Source organism: Onychostruthus taczanowskii, unplaced genomic scaffold, assembly GCF_017590055.1.
Source record: "Onychostruthus taczanowskii isolate IOZ18803 unplaced genomic scaffold, ASM1759005v1 scaffold6, whole genome shotgun sequence".
NCBI classification, from domain to species: Eukaryota; Metazoa; Chordata; class Aves; order Passeriformes; family Passeridae; genus Onychostruthus; species Onychostruthus taczanowskii.
In genome coordinates, this window is record NW_024503679.1 from 10992388 (window position 1) to 11012865 (window position 20478).

Sequence of the window (20478 nt, forward strand, 5' to 3'; positions counted from 1 at the left end):
ATCTGTATCTGTAGTGCCATTACACTACTGAATTTTCCAGGGAGTCTGGTTAGGTGAAATTCCTACCTTCAGGATACCTTCTGCACCAAAAGCTGCAAGGCTGAGCAGACCTGTTCCCTGCAGCCACGTCTAATGTCACCTCTTGTTCAGTTAGAGCTGTTTCTGCCCCTTTCACACATTTTGGTAACTTAGATACAGCTGCAGGAGCCAGGCAGTGCTTTGGTGTGGCACCTGTCCCTAAAGCCACCTGCAGAAGCAGGGGGGTTTTGTGTAGGGAGGGTGGCATCAGAGCAGCAGGTGTCTGGCGAGTAGGGAGAGGAGGCATCTCTGGGGGAAAGCAGGATGGATTCAGATAAATGGATGTACTAGAGCCAGAAGGATGTATGAGCTTCTCCTGGAGAGTTTCCAAGATGTCTTGCTGAATAAAGGAAACCGCTGGTCTTCTGTTTAATCCCAAGTGGTCTGTCTGACATTTGCCACTATTGCCTCAGTGTGTTCCTGAGGTTGGAGTCTGGAAAGGCTGTGATTGTCCCACCTCAGAAAGCTGGCAAAGGAGTCTGCTCAGGCCACAGTTTTATGGGGTTTTTTTTTCAGTGGCTGCTTGCAAAATGCTTTCTGTGGAAGAGTTTCCATAGAAGTAGTGGTGCCTGAGGAGAATGCAGGGTTGTAATCCTGCAAACTGAAATGCTCAGTGCACTGAACAATGGGATTAGCAGCCCCTTGTAAAAATCCAAATTTTAGTATTGCCTGAGGAATGGGGAAGAGCCTTTTCCTAGAGAGCAATATTCATGAAAATAAATTGAGTGGGGGCGGAAGATTGATTTTGTGCCAAAATAGTGGGAATTGGGATAGATCTGGGAGGAAGGGAGGGAGGGACAACACAACAGTGTTTGGATGATGGTGAGTACAAAAGAATTTGTTACAGTTGTGATTTGGGAGAATTAGTGATGGTGTTTGGGAGCAGAGAGTCAGAGCTCTGTTTCCTGGAGGTGTAGAAGGAAGGCAGGGCTGAGAGGAAACAGGCTCGATGCTGGTGCAGGGAGGAGGGTTGTGGGTGAGGATGGTTTGGCAAGGTGGGTAGGTGAGCAGGAAGCTGCAAAGAGCAGTGGGGTGAGTGGGATGAAAGGCTAATCCAGAGCATCTCCATCTGCCTGATGGCTTCTTGGAGATGCACTGGCAGTCAAAACCAAGCAGTGAATGTCTGCCACCATGGCCAGGGGTGAGCAGGAGGTGACCACCCTTTTCCATGCACAGGCACCTGGAAGGCTGCTCCCAAGGAAACAAAGCAGCTGCAGAGCTACTGCACTCCATTCCTCTGGCTGACCTTACCTGGCTTTGCAGGAGCAGCACTTCCCTTTGTACTGTCTCTGAGTTAAAGTATTTCATGGGCTGGAGGAAATAAACAGTGCTGCTGTGTAATGACCCCATCTCCAGGCTGACTCCACCTTGGCTCATTGCGGGCTCCACCTTGCAAAACTGATGTCTCAACTTTTGGGAAATGACATCTGATTTGCCACACGTCTCCTCAGAGCAGAGCTTTAAGATCCCGACCTCCAGAGTTCCCATGAAATCCATCCTGGGATTTGGCAGTAAAGCCGTAGGAGGATTTTGTCAGAATTATGAAGGGCTGGACGTGCAGGGAGCATGGCTGGATGTGTTGGGAGTGTGGCAGGATGGGAGGATGCATGGCTGAGTGATGATGGTGAAGGTCCTTCCTTCCTTCCAGCTCAGGAAAGAGCTACCGCCCCGGTGGAGGCTAGAGGGTGCTGTGCTGCAGGGAATGGGTGTCCTCCTCCTTCCCTGCTCAGCATCCCTTCAGAGCCAGGTAGAAATTTGCAGAAAATGCTGCTCTGAGCTGGTATGAAGACTAAGGTGCTGGCTGGAGTTAGGAACAACCTCCAGGGATTTTTTTCAAACCAGAATGGTTCATTAGTTCATTATTTAGCACCCACAAGGTGACATACAGAAAGGAAGAGTGTCTTTTCTCAGATGGGTGTAAAAGCAAAAAGTGGGTAAAAGGAGTGAGAAAATTAGGAACAGATCAGAAGATAAGGAAGCTGGGTGGAATAAAAGCAGAGAATAGAAAGGTGAAGAAAGAAAATAAAAGGATAAAGAAAGAAAACAGAAGATGAACCAATGCAGAGAATCACATCCACTGCTGTGTCTAATTAAGGGCTTCAGACCTGCTGAATGATGAAAGGGAGATTTACTTGGGAGAAAAATAAAGGAGCACTTCTTGCTTGCGGCAGCTGAGGCTGCAAAGCCCCTGGCTGATGGGGCAGGATCAGCTCCTGTTTACCCAGCTGAGGTGTGGCTAATCCTGAGCACCACAAAGAGCCGAACTGAGGAGTGAGAAGAGGCCGGGGGGAGACAGGAGACAGGGCTGTGTTTGTACAGCAGCTGACAGGCAGCTGCAAGCCCAGGCAAAAACACGACATGCTCCCAAACAAGCAGCTCTGTGAGCAGAGGGCTGCTCCCTGGAAAGCCTGCCAGGAACCACAGGCAGCAGGAGCAAACGTGCCTCCTGCGTGGGGCTGCACGTGCTCTGCAAAACACAGCCCTGCGGTTGGGGGGTCACTGTCCTCACAGCTGGCAGAGCTGCTCTCCTCTCCCTGCCTGCAGCAGGAGGGGCAGATGGGCAGGCGTAGCTGGAGCAGGAGGAAGCACAGGTAGATATGTTCTTATGTTCTCAGGTCTTGCAGAAAACAATCTACCCAACGGGAGAAGATACAGGCAGACAACAGAGGAGGAAGACTGCAAATAAGCCCCATTCACAGATAAGGGGACTGCACCTCCCTCTGGGCCATGGGGAGATTCTGGGGTTCTTTCAGGTGAGTGGTGTGTACAGCACAGTGTCAAAAAGCCAGCCCTGCTCACAGAAATGAGCTGCATCAGATCTTGATGCAGGTGACCTCCATTCTGTTTTCTACCTCAGTCCTGAGGTGGATTAGCAAGGAGTGGAAGAGAGCTTCCTAAATTGGACACAGATTACTACACAAGCCCCTAATAACTGCTCTGGCCCCACCACACGTGCTAAAGGAGGTGCTGGGGCTGCATCTGTGGGTCCCTGAGGGACATTTTAAAGAGGTACAAACAAACCTGGCCCAGAACATGGACCAAAGGGAATGCTGTGGTAAGATGCAAAGCCCTGTTAGGAGCTGAGGGGCTGTTGAGCCCACATGTTTTCACTCTGTGTCTACTCTGGATGTCTGGAGCAAGTCACTGGTTTTACTGCTGGGGCTCTCAGGGCAGCAGCCCGTTGCCAGCTGGGGACATGCAGAGGGACTCAGCACTGGAGCCGCAGCTGCTAAGCTCTCCAGGAACACTGGACGGATGCAGAATAACTGGGATCCACTATTATTAACTGATCTGTGGGGCAGAACAAGGAGATGAGAGGGAACAGTGAAATGTGAAAATGCCTGGAGGGGGAGTTGATGGCAGAAGGCAAATGGGTTCATGCTCTAATAAAGGCTCTGTTGGAGGCTGGACAAAGTAGTTGGTGTGATGGGAGATCCCACTGAGAAGGAGGGGTGATTGCAGAGGACATATGGAGTATGACTAACAATGCCTGTTGTAAAAACATGTTGGTATAAACCTCCTGGCAGGGAGGGGGAAACACTTGGGAGCCTTTACAAGGGTCACACAACTAAGCGCTAGGAAAGATCCCTTGGAGGAAATTTGTGAAGCAGGTAGGGGAGATGGGTGGATACCCCTGCCCATCAGCCCACTCTTTTTTCTTTTAGAGAGCTCTTCACCACTCCAAACAGTGTGTATGGGAACTGTATGGAGACATCTGTGGATGTGCAGAGCTATCAGCTGGCTCCTTGCCTGGAAGTTGTTGTCGCTGCTGAGAAAGGAGGTAGCACAGCCCCAGGCAGAGTGCTCGGAGAGGACACAGCTGCCTGGCCATCCCGTGGCATCCCCTGCTCCAGCCTCGTGTCCCCCTGGGTGCGTGCTGCCCCTGGGACTGGCTACGTGCGCTTCTCCATGGCGGGGCTGGACACCCTGACCGGGCCAGAGCCGGTGAGCCCGTGGCGATGGCTCTGACAGATGGCTTTCACTGAGGACACATGTCTGGCTTGGAGCTTGTTTTTATTCCCTTTTGAGGGAAGGAGGAGCCATGAGAGAGGAGTAACTGAGTGGCTGAGCCGGATCTCCTGGACACAGAGCGCGGTGCCAAACGAGCTCCTGCTGCGGTTTCCGCTGTGGCTCCGGAGGCTGCAGCCCAAGGGGCAGGAAGTGGTTGAGAAGGAGCTTCAACTGGTGTGCCAGCAGTGCAGGATCGATCCTGGATGCGAGAGAGACAGAATCATAAGGGGAAGGCTCTGATGGGTCACGGGATGAGTGGGATGTTTGGCTCTTTGCCAGCACAGGAGCTCCTGCAGCAGCTCCAGTGGAAGGCACTGGTCACCAGGAGCTTCCTTCCAGAGCAGAGGTCCTACAGGAGCCAACATCCTGCATTGGTGGTCACCAGCCCCTCCACCTAGGGGCACAAGTGGCTCCAGGTGGCCTCCGAGAGCTGCTTTGGCCTGGGGGAACCAAGGGGGAATAAGGAGCTGCTTTTGTGGTGTGGTCACCCTGGATTCCCTCTCAGGGTCAGGTGGGTGTGTGAGAGAGAGGAAAGTGTGCAGGGACTGATGCTTTCCTGCTACATCAGCCATGGTTGTGGTTACTGAAGCGTGTTTTAGAAGGCCACAAATATGCTTCTCTCCAGGAAGAAGAGAATCCTAGAGCTGTGGCAGTTCTCCCCTTGCCTGCCAGGTTCTGGGGGATCTGAGCAAGTGGGAGGTATGGAGAGGGTGGGACGGGCAGAGTTCAAACCTTCTCATTATGCTTTGAGATACAGAGATCAAAAGACAACTTTACAAATTAATAAGGCCTCCACCTGGGCAGAGCCTCTCTCGGCATGGATGGGCGGGAGGGGAGCTGCAGTAATGAGCAAACTGCCTCTTCTCCACCAGCCGGTAGGACAGGTTCTGGGCTCTTGCAAACAAACCCCGTGGTCTAGCTCGTTAGAGTTCATTAGTGTTGTTCCATATTCATACAGCATTAGCGCCATCAGGCCCGTGTTTAATCAGACTGTGAGCTTGCCTTAAGCCCTGCAGGCGTTGGAGGACCTTCCCAGAAACACATGCAGCAAATTGGTGGCTTGAATAAGGAAGGGTCTTGTGAGTGTGGTAATAGGGTGAGGATCAGAAACCTTCCACAGAAAACCGGGTTATCAGAGGAACCTGGATAATAAAGCTATCAAGTACACAATTTAGTGCTTTGTGTCAAGGCAGGAGCTTGCAAAGAGCTTCCTGAAAAGGAACAAAAGAGCCATGGTTTATCTTCCTGTGGTATCTACTCAGTGCTCAGGCTGCTTGAAGTTTCTAATCCATCAGGGATTGAGCACCCTGGTGTACCACGGAGTGTGGGCTCATGTTACAGGTTGGTGCTCCCAAGCAACAGGCTGCAGAGGGACATGGACTGTGCCCCGTCTGTCCTGGGCAGTGCTCTGACATGAGCACCACAGGGAGCCACCACCACAAAGGGCTTTAATCCTGGCCTGAGGTCGATGCTAATCCATCATCAGTGAGGAGACAGGTATTTCCCAGGGTAATTCCTGCTGTAGCATTTACAAATGACCTTAGGAAGTGGTGCTGTTACCACTGGCTGATGAGGCCATGTGTGTTAAGCCGCCAAACCTGCGTGTCTAGCTTTTGGATGGACAAAATAAAGGGAGATATGTCCTTCCCTCGAGCCCTTCCAGCCCTTGGTTTCCTATCTGCCAAATGAAGATGAAGGTAACACCTTTTCTGCTGGAGATAAGCATGGATAAATCCTTAAAGACTGCAAAGGATTCAGAGAAGGGGTTATATAAAGGTGCTTATATTAAGTACCTTACACAGACACACCAGCTCTAAGCTGGGTATAATCTTGTTTATTTAGGTTAGAGCAAAGGAGTTGAAGTTGAACTGGCTGGAATCTCATCTGAGCTCCGACAAGATCAGCAGCGGGCAGCAGAGCATAACCAGGGGATGGTGCTGCCCTTTGCCTTCTTCCTTTTAAATCAGGAAGTTTTACATATCCTGAAGGGCTCTCAGTAGCCTTATGGAGCTTTCCATGCCCCAAGGATAATCAGTTTGGTTTTTTGATTAGTCCTGAAGTTCCCGATTCTTAAACATTAGCATCTCTATGTGTACAGCTGTGTTTAAAGAAACTATTACCCTTTTGGTGGAAAGGGCAGAGAGTGTGGAAGCCTTTTGTTCCTCAAGAAACTAAACAGAGAAGTCTGGCTACATGCAAGGATTGTCCCAGGCAGTGGATGTCTTCGGCAGCTGTTGGAAACCTCGTGCTGGTAGGGCAGCCGGCAGTGACGCTGGCTGGGGCTGCAGGACGTTAGAAATGCTGGCACAAGCCCTTGGTTATCCTGTTAGAGGGATTAAGAGCAGGCTGGGGCTTAATCCACTGCTGTGGTGCCACAGATCATTTCACCTTCCCACTTGGAGTGGGTAACACGTGTGGCAGGATGGGAGGTTTGATCCCACATGGCAGGAAACTTTCCCAGGACTTGTGTTGTGGCCTGAACCACAACTTTGAACTCTAAAAGAGAGTTGTGCCTGCGAAGGATGAGGGCTACCTCTGTAAGGGATTTTTTTTGGGCTCTCAAAACTGGGGTGGGAGAGGAAAACCATGTTGCAAGGAGTATTGTGGGAGCGTTTTGGGTGGGGAATCCCTCTGGGGTGTAATAGCTGACTTTTGAGATAGACCTAAGCTAGTGAACTCCTTTACAGAACAGATAGTTGAAACAATAGGAGCTGCTACCCAAACCAAGATCTCTTCACAGGAGGAGCAGGGGGGTGGAGGGGCATCTTTGCTACCTGATTGTGGTGGGGAGAGGTCCTGTGAGTTTCTGAGAGGGAGTGGAAGGAAGGAACACTAAACTGTGCTGATACCAAAGCTGTCATTGCACATTCATCAGCCATGAGACGCACCCTGGTCAGTTTTATGGCAGATGGGGGCTTTATGCTTGGGCAAGGGATCATCTGTGCATTGTTCACCTCTCTTGTTCACAGAAAAACACCTTTGTATAAGCTGGAAAATAAATAAGATTGCATCAGAGAAATGCATGACCCCCATCTTCATCTATTTTTCTCTTTATCACCCCAGCTACAGGAACGAGGCTGTCTGCTATCAGCACAGCTTGGAAAGGGTTACGCACAGCAGAATCTGGCAGATCTCTGCAGAAGAAACCAAACCCAGTGGTAAATGCTGCAATAGCAAGGCCTAAGTAGTCCCTGCAGAAGGGAGTGAAGTTATGCCTGACCTTCGACCTACCCAACTCTTTCAAGTAGAGCCATCCCTTGCAAAAACTTGGCGGCTGTAGGAGCCCGGGCGTGGTGTTTGCCTGTGGGAGCTGTCTCTGTTCCTCCTTTCTTCCCTGTCCTTGACAGGTTGTTCCTTTCTCTTCTCTGCCACCCATATCCAGAGCTTCCCTCTGCCCGCTGGGACAGCAGAGACACTTCCCTAGTGTAGTTTCTTGTGGGCTGCCCCTCTCCATTGCATCATTCAAAGAGCCACTGGAACTTGCAAGTTGCACTGTCCCTGTGGAGAGCATTGCTCCATCTGGCCTCCACAACTCGCTTTTTAATATCCTTTCCCATGCACGCTCCTAGGACATTGGCATTCATGCCTCTGGGGACAGAAAGAAAACATTTTGCTTTCTGTTTTTAGAGAGGCTGATGCTTTTCCTGCAACTCCCTCTGGGTCTTGCATTCTCTCTGAGACTAATCCAGGCAGTAGCCCCTCAAAAGGCCGAACAAACACCCTTGTCCTAGTTGCTTGTGCACAGCCCTGGGAATCTTGCCCTGAGCTCTCCTCCTCCTGACCTTGTTTTCCTCGGAACACCACAGCAGTAATTACCCTGAGGTTGAAGGGTTATTCGAAAGCAAGTACTGTGTCTTGTGTGCTCCCTCCTTTCCAGCTGTTGTTTCTCCCTACACTGGAGTTAAACTCTACCTGGAGTTTTCTTTGTGTTGTTACTAATTTAGGGAAACACCAGCAGCGAGGGTGGTGGTGTGGGTGGGAATACGTGTCCAGTTCCATGTGTTTCTCATTCTCTGGTGCCCTGAGAAGTCACCAGCACAGGGGAGCAGCTGGACCTGCCACTGGGTCTCTCCCTAGGGTGCTCTCATGGGCACTGCATTTGACCAAAGCATTAGTTGGACACTGGAGTGTGGCAAGAGTGGTCAAAGTGCATGCATGGCATGCAGCTGGACTGCCCAGCTCATGGGTGGCTGCGTGGCTGCATTGCCAAAGGCAGAAATGTAGCAACACTCGCCAGAGTCAACACGTAAATATGAGCAGCCCAAGTGTCTGAGGTGGGTTAGTTAATGCTGAAATGGAGGGTTTTGCAAGAAGTGATAAAATCAGCTTCACGTTTAGGAGGAGGAGAGTTTGGAGTGGATTTCCATGACAGGGTCAAATGATCCAGCATTCCTGTGCTGTGCAGTGCTCTTTTCCAAAGAATTTGCTGCTGAATATGGATTTAGCTTGAATATGCTTCCAGGGCTAAATATGTTTTTGCCTTCCAGGCCAGAGCTCCCCACAGGGCACCAGCTCCTCTCAAAAGTGTGGCTGGCCTTTTCCAGCTCTTGGTGGCCAGGCACAGCTCAAAAATGAGCTAGTTTGTGGCCAAACCAGTGGAGCTGTGGTGCAGTGCTTTGGGCAGAAAGCTCTTATGTCCCTCCCAATCCCTTTCACATATTTGCTGGACCTGGCTGCAAGCTGATTTCCTTGATGTTAGTTAGGAGGAACTTAGGAAAACCCCATGCCACTGGCATGCTGGATGACAAGGATGGCACAGGGTACTTGTGTTCACTGTCCATCCGAGGGGAAACCCTCTCCAGCTTTCATCCCACCCAGGGAGAGAAAAGTGGGGTTTGTGCTACAAAACAGCTCTCCCTTTGCCAAGTGCTGGCAGCCCCCAGCACATTCCGGTCCAACTCCGCACCCTCTGCCTGCCAGCCAGGGCCAGGAGCCAGGGGCACTGCCAACCTCGGGAAGTCCCTACCGGCCACCCGAGGCCAAGATCTGCCGTGGGGTGAGCCAGCGGTCCCCCTCACTGAAGCATCATCAGCGTGCCCGTGGTGGCTCTCACTCCCAGGGACACCTTCGCTGCCTTGCTGCCGTACCCCCCGCGCTGCCTGCCCCCCGAGGCTGCGGACCCTCGGCCGGGCAGTGCCCCGCCGGTCCCGCCCCGGGGGCGGGCGCGGAGCACGTGGGGCCGCGCCGGGCCGGGCTGAGTCACTGCCCGCCCCGAGCCGAGCCGAGCCGAGCGGAGCTGTTTTGCTCGGGGGGAGCGCACGGCACGGCTCGGGACGCAACATGAGTGCGGCTCGGTTGTTTCGGGTGCTGCTCGCCGTGGCGGTGGCGTTCCCGCTGCTGCTGGTCGTGTCCGGTGAGTGCCGGGGGACAGGGCTGCCGGGGAACCGGGGAGCAGGAGTGCCGGGGAGCCGGGATTCCGGGGAGCTGGGGTGCCGGGGAGCCAGGGCTCAGGAGATCCGGGGTGCAGGGAAACCTGCGTGCCAGGGAGGCTGGAATGCCGTGGATCCGGAGCGGTGGGGATTTGGAGAGCAGGGTTGTCCGGTGTGCAGGCATTCCGGGGTGCAGGGCAGTCCGAGGCGCAGGGCAGCCAGAGTGCAGAGAATCTGGAGTGCAGGGTTGTCTGGTGTGCAGGGGATCCGCGGTGCAGGAGAGGGTGAGTTTCAGGGGATCCAGAATACAGGGGAGCCCGGAATGCTGGGGATGTGGAGTGCAAGGGATCCGGGGCGCAGGGGTTGTCCGGGGTGTAGGGCGTGTGTGTAGGGCTTGTCTGCTGTGTAGGGAAACCCGAGATGCCAGGGATCCGCGGGGCCGGGGGTCCGGGACGTGTAGCGAGAGGACCTGGGGGTGCAGGGTGAGGGGGTCCGGGCTGCGGTGCGGGGTGCAGGGCACGCAGGGGACAGCGTGGTGCAGCCCCAGGGCTGCTGCTGCCGGAGCGGAGGATCTCGGCCCTGTCCCGTCCCTTCTTCCGAGGCGGGAGTCTCTCAGCCAGGCTGTCCTGTGCTTTCAGGCTCAGATAACCGTGCTCGCAATGTAAACAGCGTCCCTGGGACCGCCTGGTACGCGCCCAGCTGGCCTGGCCAGGGCAACCCCGGCGAGCAGCAGCTTCATCATAACCCCGTGGGTCATGCCTGGGGCGCTTGGCTCCGAAAGGGATGGACGAGACCAGGGAAAAGGGGAGCGAAGCCTAAGTGCAGGCTCCAGGTCAGGGACAAAGGGCAGCAGGAGGGGGTGAGAAAGGCCCTGTTTATGTTTGCACTCCCTGGATGGCTGAGGTGCCCTTCTTGCCCTCCCAAGACTTGACTTCCCCCAGCCCCGCTGGGATGAGCTGTCCCAGTATTTGGAGGATGTTATTTTTGCCTCCCAGCCAGGCTGTGGGTTCATATAAGCAAACATTTCCAAAAGCAGTGGTTGATCTTTGTTGCCTTGGTTCCTGACTGTTCAGCCTGTGACAGCTCTGTCCTTGACTGGAGAAAAATGTGTGTGTGGAGGATGGAGATGCTGAACAGCTCTGAAACCAGGCCTGAAACAGTCCAGAAACAGGAGCATCCAAAACTGCTTGCTACAGTGGAAAAAGTGACCTGTGTGCCTCACTGCTAGGCAGGGGGCTGGCTACCAACGCCCACCATGTGAGGGATTATTCCTGGGAGGGGATAAAAGGGAGTGCAGTTACTTGCAATAACTGAAGTATAAAACTTGAACCCCTCCTGCCTCAACCTTGGGAGGAGACCTTGCTGCTTTGCTGCCATGTCACACCCCAGACACTCCTGCGCTGGAGGCAGCACTGATGCTGGGGAGCATCAGTGTTCCTTGACACTCTGTGCCTGGGGAAGCAGCTATCTCCCACTGTTGAACAGAAGTAGCTCAGTCTGTGCAGCCTTGACTGGCAGCTGGGAGAGATCCGTGGGATGGGGTGATGGATGTGCCCAAGACCTGCGGAGGGGTGGAGGGGCGTGGGGCAAAGGCATCCCCACTATCAGCAGGAGCTCTCTCTCTCCTCCCATGCTGTAGATCATGGCAGCGCATTGATGGAGCATGAGGTCATCCAGAACAGGCTGGGCAGCACAGGCAGTGATTTGAACTGGTGCCCAAGTTTTTCTGCCTCCCGAGGCTGGGCTAAGGGAGCTGCAGCATCCTTATGGAAACCTCCACCTGATGCTGGCCTGCCTGCCACCAGTGTGTAGCCTACACATGTGGAGTGTCAGGAAGAGTAGGATTAACTGGAGGGAGTCCTGCTATTAAAGGACTAATGAGTAGGAGCTCACTGAGTAGTAGCTTAGGCAAATGAGAACTGTGTTGCTTGGTGTTTGTCTGGGCAGTGAGCCCACAGCTCATCAACTTCCACCTTCTCCAGGTCATGCAGGTAGTGAAGGGTTATTCCTAGGTCCCCACCTGGGTTCAGCCCTTGTTCTGACTGCTGCAGCATAGCAGAGAAATGCCTGGCATTAAGGGATGTGCTGTCCTGTTTGACAAGGAGTTACTGAGTCTTTCAACCAGTCCTGTGGAAATCTGGTCTAGGTTTATGGAATGTTGCTGCCTTGCAGCTTTTAGGCAGAATAAATTGAGGGTGGGAGGAATTTCAGCCCAGCTTTTTCAATCTGATTCAGCCCTGCAATGGAGCGTAGAAGGTTGGAGGGTGCAGTGGATTGACATCATTCTCTTCCCTCCTCAACAGGACTGGGTGGGGAAAAGAAGGAAAAAATCCAGAGTGGGTCCTTCCCATGGGCTGCAGTTATTCATTAACTGCTCTGGTGTGGGTCTTTTCCATGACATACAGTCCATGAGGAAGAGACTGCTCCAGCCTGGAGTTGGCTGCGGGCTGCAGTGTGGATATCTGCTTCCCTGTGGTCCTCCACAGGCTTCAGGGAGACAGGTCTTCTCCATGGGCTGCAGTAGAACCCCTGCTCCTGGAGCACTTCCTCTCCCTCCTTGTTCTCTGCTGGGGGTGTTTGCAGGGCTGTTTCTCTCACATTTTTCTCACTCCTCTTCTACAGCTGCTGCACAGTATTTTTTACTTTATCTTGGATATATTATCACAGAAGTCGTGCTGGTGATGGGCACCAGCTTTGAGCAGCATAGGATCTCTTTTGGCATTGGCTGGGACTGCCTGTCTCCAGCATGGGAGCAGCTCCTGTTGTCTTCTTGCTGAGCCACCTTTGCAGTCCCCTGCCATCACCACCTTGCCACACAAACCCTATACCGTGGCAGATGCTGGAGATGGATGAGCAGGCAGGGAAGATGGTGCAGTCCCACCAGCTCCCTGGGGGAATCTGCCTGTGAGCCAGGGCTGCCTTGTGCGAGCTGCTCAGAGAATGATGGAGGTCTGGCAGGCGTCCTGCAGAGATGGACCTTGTGCTTCCTCCTTGCCTGACTCCAGCATCTGGGAACTGAGGAATGCGAGCTCCCCCTACAATGATTTTTTTTGATGTTCTTGCAAGTACAAACTTACATTAGCAAAACCCAGCAACAGCAGCAGCCCCATTCCCTTGAATCATTCTATCCTTCTCGTGCCTGAGCAAGCCCCAGCCTGGCCACTCACATTTCCCAGCCAAGTGTCAAAAACATTTAATGCATCAAAACCTGGGTTTCCCCTGTCTTCACTTTGTCATATAGTGTCTGTTAAACCTCTTTTTTAATGTGCCAGCACAAGGCAGGCCCTTGCTGCTGGTTGTGCTCCCAGTCTCAACCATTGCTTTTGAATGTCCAGCAGCCTGTCCCTGCCAGGTGCTCCATTCCCTGTGGGATTTGCAGCAGACCAGTTCCTGCTGTTCGACTGGGGTGCCTTCGTGTGCATGGGGCTCTGGTGGATGGCCACCTTAGGGATGGCTTGCAGTGACACCTGGCTTTACTTCCAGGTGACTTCTGTGACGTGAACCACTGTCAGAATGGGGGCACCTGCCTGACTGGGATTAATGAGGCCCCCTTCTTCTGCATCTGCCCTGAGGGCTATGTTGGGATTGACTGCAATGAGACAGAGAAAGGTGAGGAGCTGACCCTTTCCCAGGTGCTCCCCTTGTCCTGGTCCTGGGGTTCAGCCCTTCTGATGGCTGATGGACACATACAGCACAGATCTGAGTAGGGATATGGTGATGGGATGAACTTGGGGGGAATGCGATGTCTGTGGGGAGTGGAAGCCCTCTGGATGCTCTTATTTTCCACCTGTGCCTATATTACAGCTGTTTTTCCCCTTCCCCAGGGCCCTGCCACCCCAATCCTTGCCACAACAATGGTGAGTGCCAGCTGGTCCCAAACCGGGGCGACGTCTTCACTGACTACATCTGCAAGTGCCCTGCGGGGTACGATGGGGTGCACTGCCAGAACAGTGAGTACAGCGGGGGGACAGGGGGAGCTTGTCCACTGACAGCCTGGGGACCCCTTGGGTGACAGCTAGGGGCTGTGAGCAGCTGTGACTGTGTAGGGCACCAGGCTTACAGGGATCGTGGGCTGTTTTGGAGCTTGCAGGGTGGAGGGAAGGACCATGGTGTGGGGATGGGTTATGTCTGAACCTTGCTCTGCGTCTCTGCAGGGACTTGGTGCCTCAAGTAATAGCACAAGGGGTGCCTCAAGGCTCAGCCTGCTCCATGCAGGCTCCCAGCCTTGATGTGACTGTGTGTCCTGGTGTGCCTGCATGACTGCACTCTGTGGGGACACATTGTAGATGGATCCTTGGGTTAGAGCTTCAACCTGTGCCACCCTCTCTTCAGGGACCCCGCCATGCCCTTGTTCAGGGGATGCCTCCCCCTGTTCTTGTTGCACTGAGTGAGGGGTCTCCTCTCTGGGACTGGTTTTGGAATTTCCTCCTGAGCTCCTCCTCTCTCTCTCCTAGACAAGAACGAGTGTTCCTCCCAGCCTTGCAAAAATGGAGGCACCTGCCTGGACCTGGATGGTGACTACACCTGCAAGTGTCCTTCTCCATTCTTGGGGAAAACCTGCAACAGCCGTAAGTCTTTGGCACCAACTGTACTGAATTCCCTTTCCCTCCTGTTCCCTACTGTCTGTCCCTCATTGTCAGGAGGGATCTCACCAGCTGGTTTAGGGGATCTAGAGGGCAGCTGTGGCTATCCTTGATGCCAGCAGGCCTGGTCCTAATGGAAGGAATAGCCTCAGGAAGGTGCTTTCTCCTCTCTGGAGTGCCCCAGGAAGGTCCTTTCTCCTCCAGACCTCTGTGCTGTGAGGGGAACTGATGGATGGGGTGGTTTTGGCTGAGGGATGAGGAGGAGAGGACACTGTGAGGACAGCCAGACCCTAGGGCTGACCTTCCTCTTCTTTTCTGCCCCCAGACAAGAAAAAAATGACCCCTAGTTCTGCTCTCTGGTTACTGTCTCTCTTTGATCCCGATCTCCCCTCTGCCCCCAGGCTGTGCTGTTCTCCTGGGCATGGAAGGAGGAGCCATCTCTGACGCCCAGCTCTCAGCATCCTCTGTCTATTACGGCTTCCTTGGCCTCCAGCGCTGGGGGCCAGAGCTCGCCCGCCTCAACAACCACGGCATCGTCAATGCCTGGACCTCCAGCAACTACGACAAGAGCCCCTGGATCCAGGTACCTGCAGCAGGACTGGAATGCCAGCACAGAGAGCAGCCCCAGCAGCCACGGCTGGACTTGCAGTGCTGCTGTCACGGGATTTCACTGCTCCTGGTGGCAAGCATGGGACTAAATTGCTGCATCAAGCTGTCACCCAGGGGTATCTTGGGATGTGCCTGGAGAAGGCAAGTCTGTTGGAGGAAGGTGGGACATGGATTGATGATCCCCCTTGCTCTGCCCACTTTGGGATGCAAGGCTGGAGGGATGGAGGGCTTCTTCCTCAACGGAGTTCCAGCGCCATGGGCAGCCTTGTCCCAGTGCCCACCCTCCCACCCAGACTTGGTGATCCTGGTGGGTGCAAGGGCTGTGCACCCCATCCTCACTGCACCCCACTCATCCTCTTCTCCCCTCCATAGGCCAACCTGCTGCGGAAGATGCGGCTGAGCGGGATCATCACGCAGGGCGCGCGCCGTGTGGGGCAGCAGGAGTTTGTCCGCGCCTACAAAATCGCCTACAGCCTGGATGGGAGGGAGTTCACCTTCTTCAAGGATGAGAAAAAGGATGTAGACAAGGTGGGCTGCAATGCTCTGTGTAGGGGATGTCCCGGCTGCCCCCAGCCAGTGGTGCTGTGGGTGTTGAAGTGGCTGTGAGCTGCATCCCTGTGTGTGGGAAAGTGCTTTTGACCTGGGGCAAAGCTGTGTTGGGAACCGATGGGAACTCTCCTAGCAGTGAGATGGCATAGGCAGTTCCAGTGCCAAGCAATGCTCCCTGCCTCTGTTTAATTGACTGTAATAAGCATAACCAAAGAAGCAGCACTGCCTGATTTAGGTCATTCAGATAGTATCTTTATCACTGACACCCTGTGGGAACAGGGCTTGGTCTGGGAGTGCTACTGAGCAGCTTGGGTAGCTCGGTGTTGTATCTGCAGCAAGCACCAGCTGACAGTGTCTCTCAAAGCGGGAGTACTTGTAGATTGCTGTGCTCTCCACTTGCAGTTCTTTATGGCAAGTGTCTCCTGCTGGCTTTCTGAGCATCCAGGGAATGGTTGGGAGTATCTGCTTTACTTTAAAAAAATAGAAAAATTCCTCTTGTTTCTGCAGCAGTGGAAAAAGTGCATGAAAGGCAATTTGATTCTATTTATTATGTTAAAAAGGAAGAAGCAAGCCACCTCTGTGCTTGTCATGATTTGAGGAGCATTGTGGTAGTGGGAGTGGGTGTTGCTGTGTGTGTGGCTCTGTGGGGGTGAGGATGAAGCAGGGAATGTTGCAAAGTTCTTTTGGGAGTGTTGGAGCTCCTCCAAGGTCCTGCACTGTTCCAGGGCACGAAAACAAAGCCCAGCTTCCCCCTCTGTGCTCCTTTGCCATCGGCAGTGCCAAGGTCTCTCTCTGTCTGCTGTGCAAGGGATTTGCTGCAGGAGACTGTGGGAGAGCTGGGGCACTGAGCCCTGGTCACTGTTGCAGGTTTTTGAGGGGAACATGGACTATGGCACCATGAGGACCAACATGTTCAACCCTCCCATCACGGCGCAGTTCATCCGCATCTACCCCGTGATGTGCCGCCGCGCCTGCACGCTGCGCTTCGAGCTCATCGGCTGCGAGATGAACGGTAAATGCCAGTGCTGTCCCCTCCCGGGGGCTGCAGGGCAGGGGGTGACACGGGGCAGGGCATCGCCCCTTGGCCTGCTTCTGATCCCTCAGGACAAGGGATTTGGCAGTGCTTGTTTTCCCTCATGCTGGTGCCTGGGCATACCCAGGGGTGTGTTTGGGGAGCACAAGCTGTTAATCCCATCGGCTCAGCCAGCTCGAGCTGCGTTCTCATGCTGCTAACACCTTCCCAAGCCAGGAGTTTTTACTGTGTCCCCTCCCCGTTTGAGTTGTGAACCCGCTGCTTTTCCTGCTGGAGAGCTTGAAAAGCAGCGGAGGATCAAAGTCCTCTGGGAAATGTAAGGGATCATCAGCCTGAGCCCTTTCCCTGTGCCTCCTGCATTCCTGCCCTGCAGCACATCCCTGGGAACTGAGTGGGACTCGTGTGTCAGTGCGGGAGTGGGATGCTGCGGGGGCTTGGGTCCTGTCCTGCTGCTGTGTGGGTGTGGTGCCATCCGTGCTTTTGGCTGGGGATATCTTTTTGTTGCTCTTTCCACATCCTTCTCTGCTTCCTGCCAAAGCTTTCTGTATTCCAGGACTGGGCTGTGCTGTGCTGTGGGGACATCTACTCATCTCTGCAGCAGGAGGCACTGTGAGCCAGGGAATAGCTGGGAGCTAAAACTCCCGCGCTGCTCATCTGCTGAGCATTTCCCTGCCTGGCCCTGGTGCCGCTCTGGGCAGTGGAATGAGAATGTGGGGATGGCTTCTGGCAGGTCTGCGGGGTTTTGCTTGCAGCGGTGCTGTTGTCTCTTTCCTTTTCACTGCCTGTGTAAACTGTTGTGTTACAGTGTATTTCAACACGGCAGGTTGCTCGGAGCCTCTGGGCATGAAATCCCGCCTCATCTCGGACCAGCAGATCACAGCCTCCAGTGTCTTCAAGACCTGGGGCATCGATGCCTTTACCTGGCACCCTCATTACGCTCGCCTGGACATGACGGGCAAAACCAACGCCTGGACAGCCCTGAACAACGACCAGTCCGAGTGGCTGCAGGTGGGTCTCTGGTGTCTGTAACCTCATGTCTCCTCACCGGCTCCTCAGCTGTGCCTAGGGCCACCTCCTGTTTCAGGGTAGTTGGAACAGCTGGGTTGGTGTGACCAGAGCCTTGTTGTGCATCACAATATCCAGCAGTGCTCTTCCTGAGTGGGGATCACAGGGACAGGTCAGGATGGGATCACAGCCACCGGTTTTAGCAGCAGTCCTGGAGCTCTGGGTCAGAATCAGCCCATAGGAACAAGGTGGTGCCGTATCTGCACCTTCTTTGTGGGGTGCATCAAGCCTGCAGCACCCCAGTTCTGTCTCACCCCCCGGGGAAATGCCATCCCAGCCTGGAGTGACCGTCCCACCACCCTCTGGCTGCCCAGAACACCATGTTTCTGTTTTGCAGGAACAAATCAGGCTTGCTTTTCTCTTCTCAGTCTGGAATAGAAGCAAATAGTTTTGAAATTTCCTTCTCAGTTTCTCTTGCTCCCCTGTTTTTGTACTTTTCACATGATTCCATGACATAATAGGACAAAGCAGTTTAGATATTTGTCCCGTTTTTTATTTGGGAAATGATTAAAAGCAGCTGTCTCACAACTCTAAATAAACCAGCTTATCGAGACATTGGCTGATGACAGGGTCAGGATGACACGCCGAGTTGGGCTATTGCACCACAGGCTGCCTGTTTGTGTATGTGTGTATAGATTTACATGTACACTCAGGATTTATGTGTATTGTATAGCTGGAATTGCCCTCTATGAGCATGAAAACAGAACTAAATTAATGAGGCTTTCAGCTCCTTTGGTGGTTTACCCTGTAACGTGCCAGCAGCAGTAAACACAGTGTGGCAGAGTAAAGAGAATAGAAGGCATCTCGCTTAGAACCCAAATGTCAGATTGTGTTGAACTGCATATTTTCTCAGCTAGAATTACTTTCCAGTGGAAATGCATTTCCTCTGTGAATCCTGTATTTTTTTTTTTTGAGTTGAGATTTTTTGCTGTCCTTCCCACACTGGTGTTTCCGGCAAATAATGTGGAGGTGGCAGGGGTGGGCAAGGGAGCTGAGATGGGTTTGTGCCCACTTTTGGTTGCTTTGAGGGATGCTGTTGAAGGAGTGTTGAAGGATCAGATATTTCACAGTCATGTTTTATGACTTGTCTGGCATGGGGTCAAGTGGTGTTTTCTCCATTCTTGACCCCCGAGGGCCAGCTCTTCCTGGCTGCCTCTAGAGCATGAGCGGTGCTGTAGGCTGGGAGCACCGCTCCTGCAAGGAGCTGTGATGAGCCTTGTCTCTGCTAGATTGACCTCCGGGACCAGAAGAAGGTGACAGGCATCATCACACAAGGAGCCCGTGACTTTGGGCACATCCAGTATGTGGCAGCTTACAAGGTGGCCTACAGTGACAACGGCACGTCCTGGACCCTGTACCGGGATGCCCAGACAAACAGCACCAAGGTGGGTGTGGGGAGCGCGGGGCGATTTCCCAGGGCTCAGGCATGCCATGGTGGGGAGGGATGAGTGGTGGGGCTGAGGTCACAGAATCACAAAAATGTGCTGACTTGGAAGGTACCCACAAGGGTCATTGAGTCCAACTCCTGGCCCTGCACAGGGCACCCCAAGTGTCACACCGTGTGCCTGAGAGTGTTGTCCAAAGGCTTCTTGAACTTCAACACTCTGTGCTGTGACCGCTGCCCTGGGGTCCTGGCAGCACCGATAACCCACCTTTCTCCTCTAGATCTTCCATGGCAACAGTGACAACTACTCACACAAGAAGAACGTGTTTGACGTGCCCTTCTACGCCCGCTACGTCCGCATCCTGCCCGTGGCCTGGAACAACCGCATCACCCTGCGCGTGGAGCTGCTGGGCTGCGATGAGTAGGCACGGGGAAGAAGGACGGGGCTGCTCTTCCCCGCTGCCCAGCCTGCACCCTGCCTGCCCCTGCCCACTCCTGCTCTGACCTCACACCCCCCTCTCCATGTCCCCACACTCAGGAGGCGGCCAAGAGGGCTCCCCTGCCCCGCGTTGGTGCTGGGGCTGCAGCACTGCACTTTACGGGGCCCTTGCAGGTGGGATGTGGGGATGGCTCTTGCCCTCTTGCTGCTCCAGCCAGGGCTGACACCCCCTCCTGCAACTGGGGCTTTCTTGGGGACACCATCCCGCAAATGAGGCCTTGCTGGGGGACCCTGTCCTGCAACCAGGGCTTGGCTTTCTCTTCTCAGCTAAGCCTGGGGACAAATTTTCTCTTTCTTGCTTCTGCTTCCAGCAGAGAAGCTGTAGCCAGTGGCAGTCCCTTGCCTGAGCTGTGTCTTGGGGCTCAGCAGTTTTCAGGGTCTTAGGGCAGGCTCCCCTGGCTTGCAGCCTCCAATGTCCCTCCTGCTCCCTGCTTGTCTGCAAGCAGGGGGTGTGAAAATCCTCTGATTTGTCCCCTGCCCATTTTGCCAGGCCCTGAGTCTCCTTGCCTGCGATGTCAGCACCACATAGTGCAAGTGGAGTGATGAGACAGCTCCTGTCAAGAGGCACCAGATCCCCACTGATGGTGGCTCTACCTGCTGGGTCACTCTGGCAGACACCACAGTGGGGATTTTGGCAGGCACTGCCCATTCCCCTTCCTGGGATGCCAGCTCCAGCAGCCTCCCAAGTGTCAGCATTGCCATCATCCCCACTTTACTGCAGTTTGGCATGCCTGGCCATCCCTTGTCCTCAGACCCAGTGGTGACTGGGGGACAATGATCTGGTAGTGGGGAGAGTTGGTTTGTAGCCAGAAGGATGCAAAGAAAAGATGGGAGAGGTGGTAATAAAACCACCCAAATGCAGTGGGCAGAGAGCCGTGCCACGACCCTTTTTGTAACCTGATTTTTTTCCCTTTACATGGAGTGGAGGGGAGCCTCTTGCAATGCTCAAGCCCTTGGGATTAGCAGTAGGAGATGAGTGAGTCCCAGGTGGGAGCACGGGCAGGCTGTCCTGGGCTGGCAGCAATGCTTCCCCTGCCTGCTGGGATGTGAAGCAGCCATGGGGCTGGGCTGGCAGTGGGTTTGCTTTGGCAAGGGCTGAGGGAGCCCGAGTGGGATGGCAGTGATGGCCCCACTCTGGGGTGTCTCTGACAGTATTAAAACCAGCTGAAACTTTTGGGGGTGTTGGCTCGTCTGCTCTGTGTCTCCCCAAAGACCATCTCCCAAAGCCTGGCTGGTCTGGTGATCCTCCAGGATTCCCTCTGAGCCCCTCAACTCCTCCACCCTGGGGGCTGCTGTGA

The 20478-nt window shown here is 54.0% G+C and overlaps 1 protein-coding gene across 3 annotated transcripts; it reads left to right on the top strand.

Moving 5' to 3' along the window:
* The first annotated feature begins 9271 nt into the window (after nt 1-9271).
* On the top strand, nt 9272-20354 carry MFGE8 (milk fat globule EGF and factor V/VIII domain containing). 3 transcript variants are annotated; one of them, XM_041418558.1, is made up of 10 exons: nt 9276-9442; nt 12942-13067; nt 13283-13408; nt 13913-14026; nt 14443-14624; nt 15023-15178; nt 16067-16211; nt 17038-17240; nt 18527-18682; nt 18963-20354. In XM_041418558.1, exons 1-10 carry the CDS (start codon nt 9370-9372, stop codon nt 19104-19106), a joined length of 1425 nt encoding a protein of 474 aa, XP_041274492.1. In that variant the 5' UTR covers nt 9276-9369; the 3' UTR covers nt 19107-20354. The 3 variants fall into 3 exon arrangements, with proteins under 3 accessions (XP_041274494.1, XP_041274492.1, XP_041274493.1); XM_041418559.1 differs by having other exon boundaries at nt 9277-9442; nt 17056-17240; XM_041418560.1 differs by lacking the exon at nt 12942-13067 and having other exon boundaries at nt 9272-9442.
* The last annotated feature ends 124 nt before the right edge of the window (nt 20355-20478 follow it).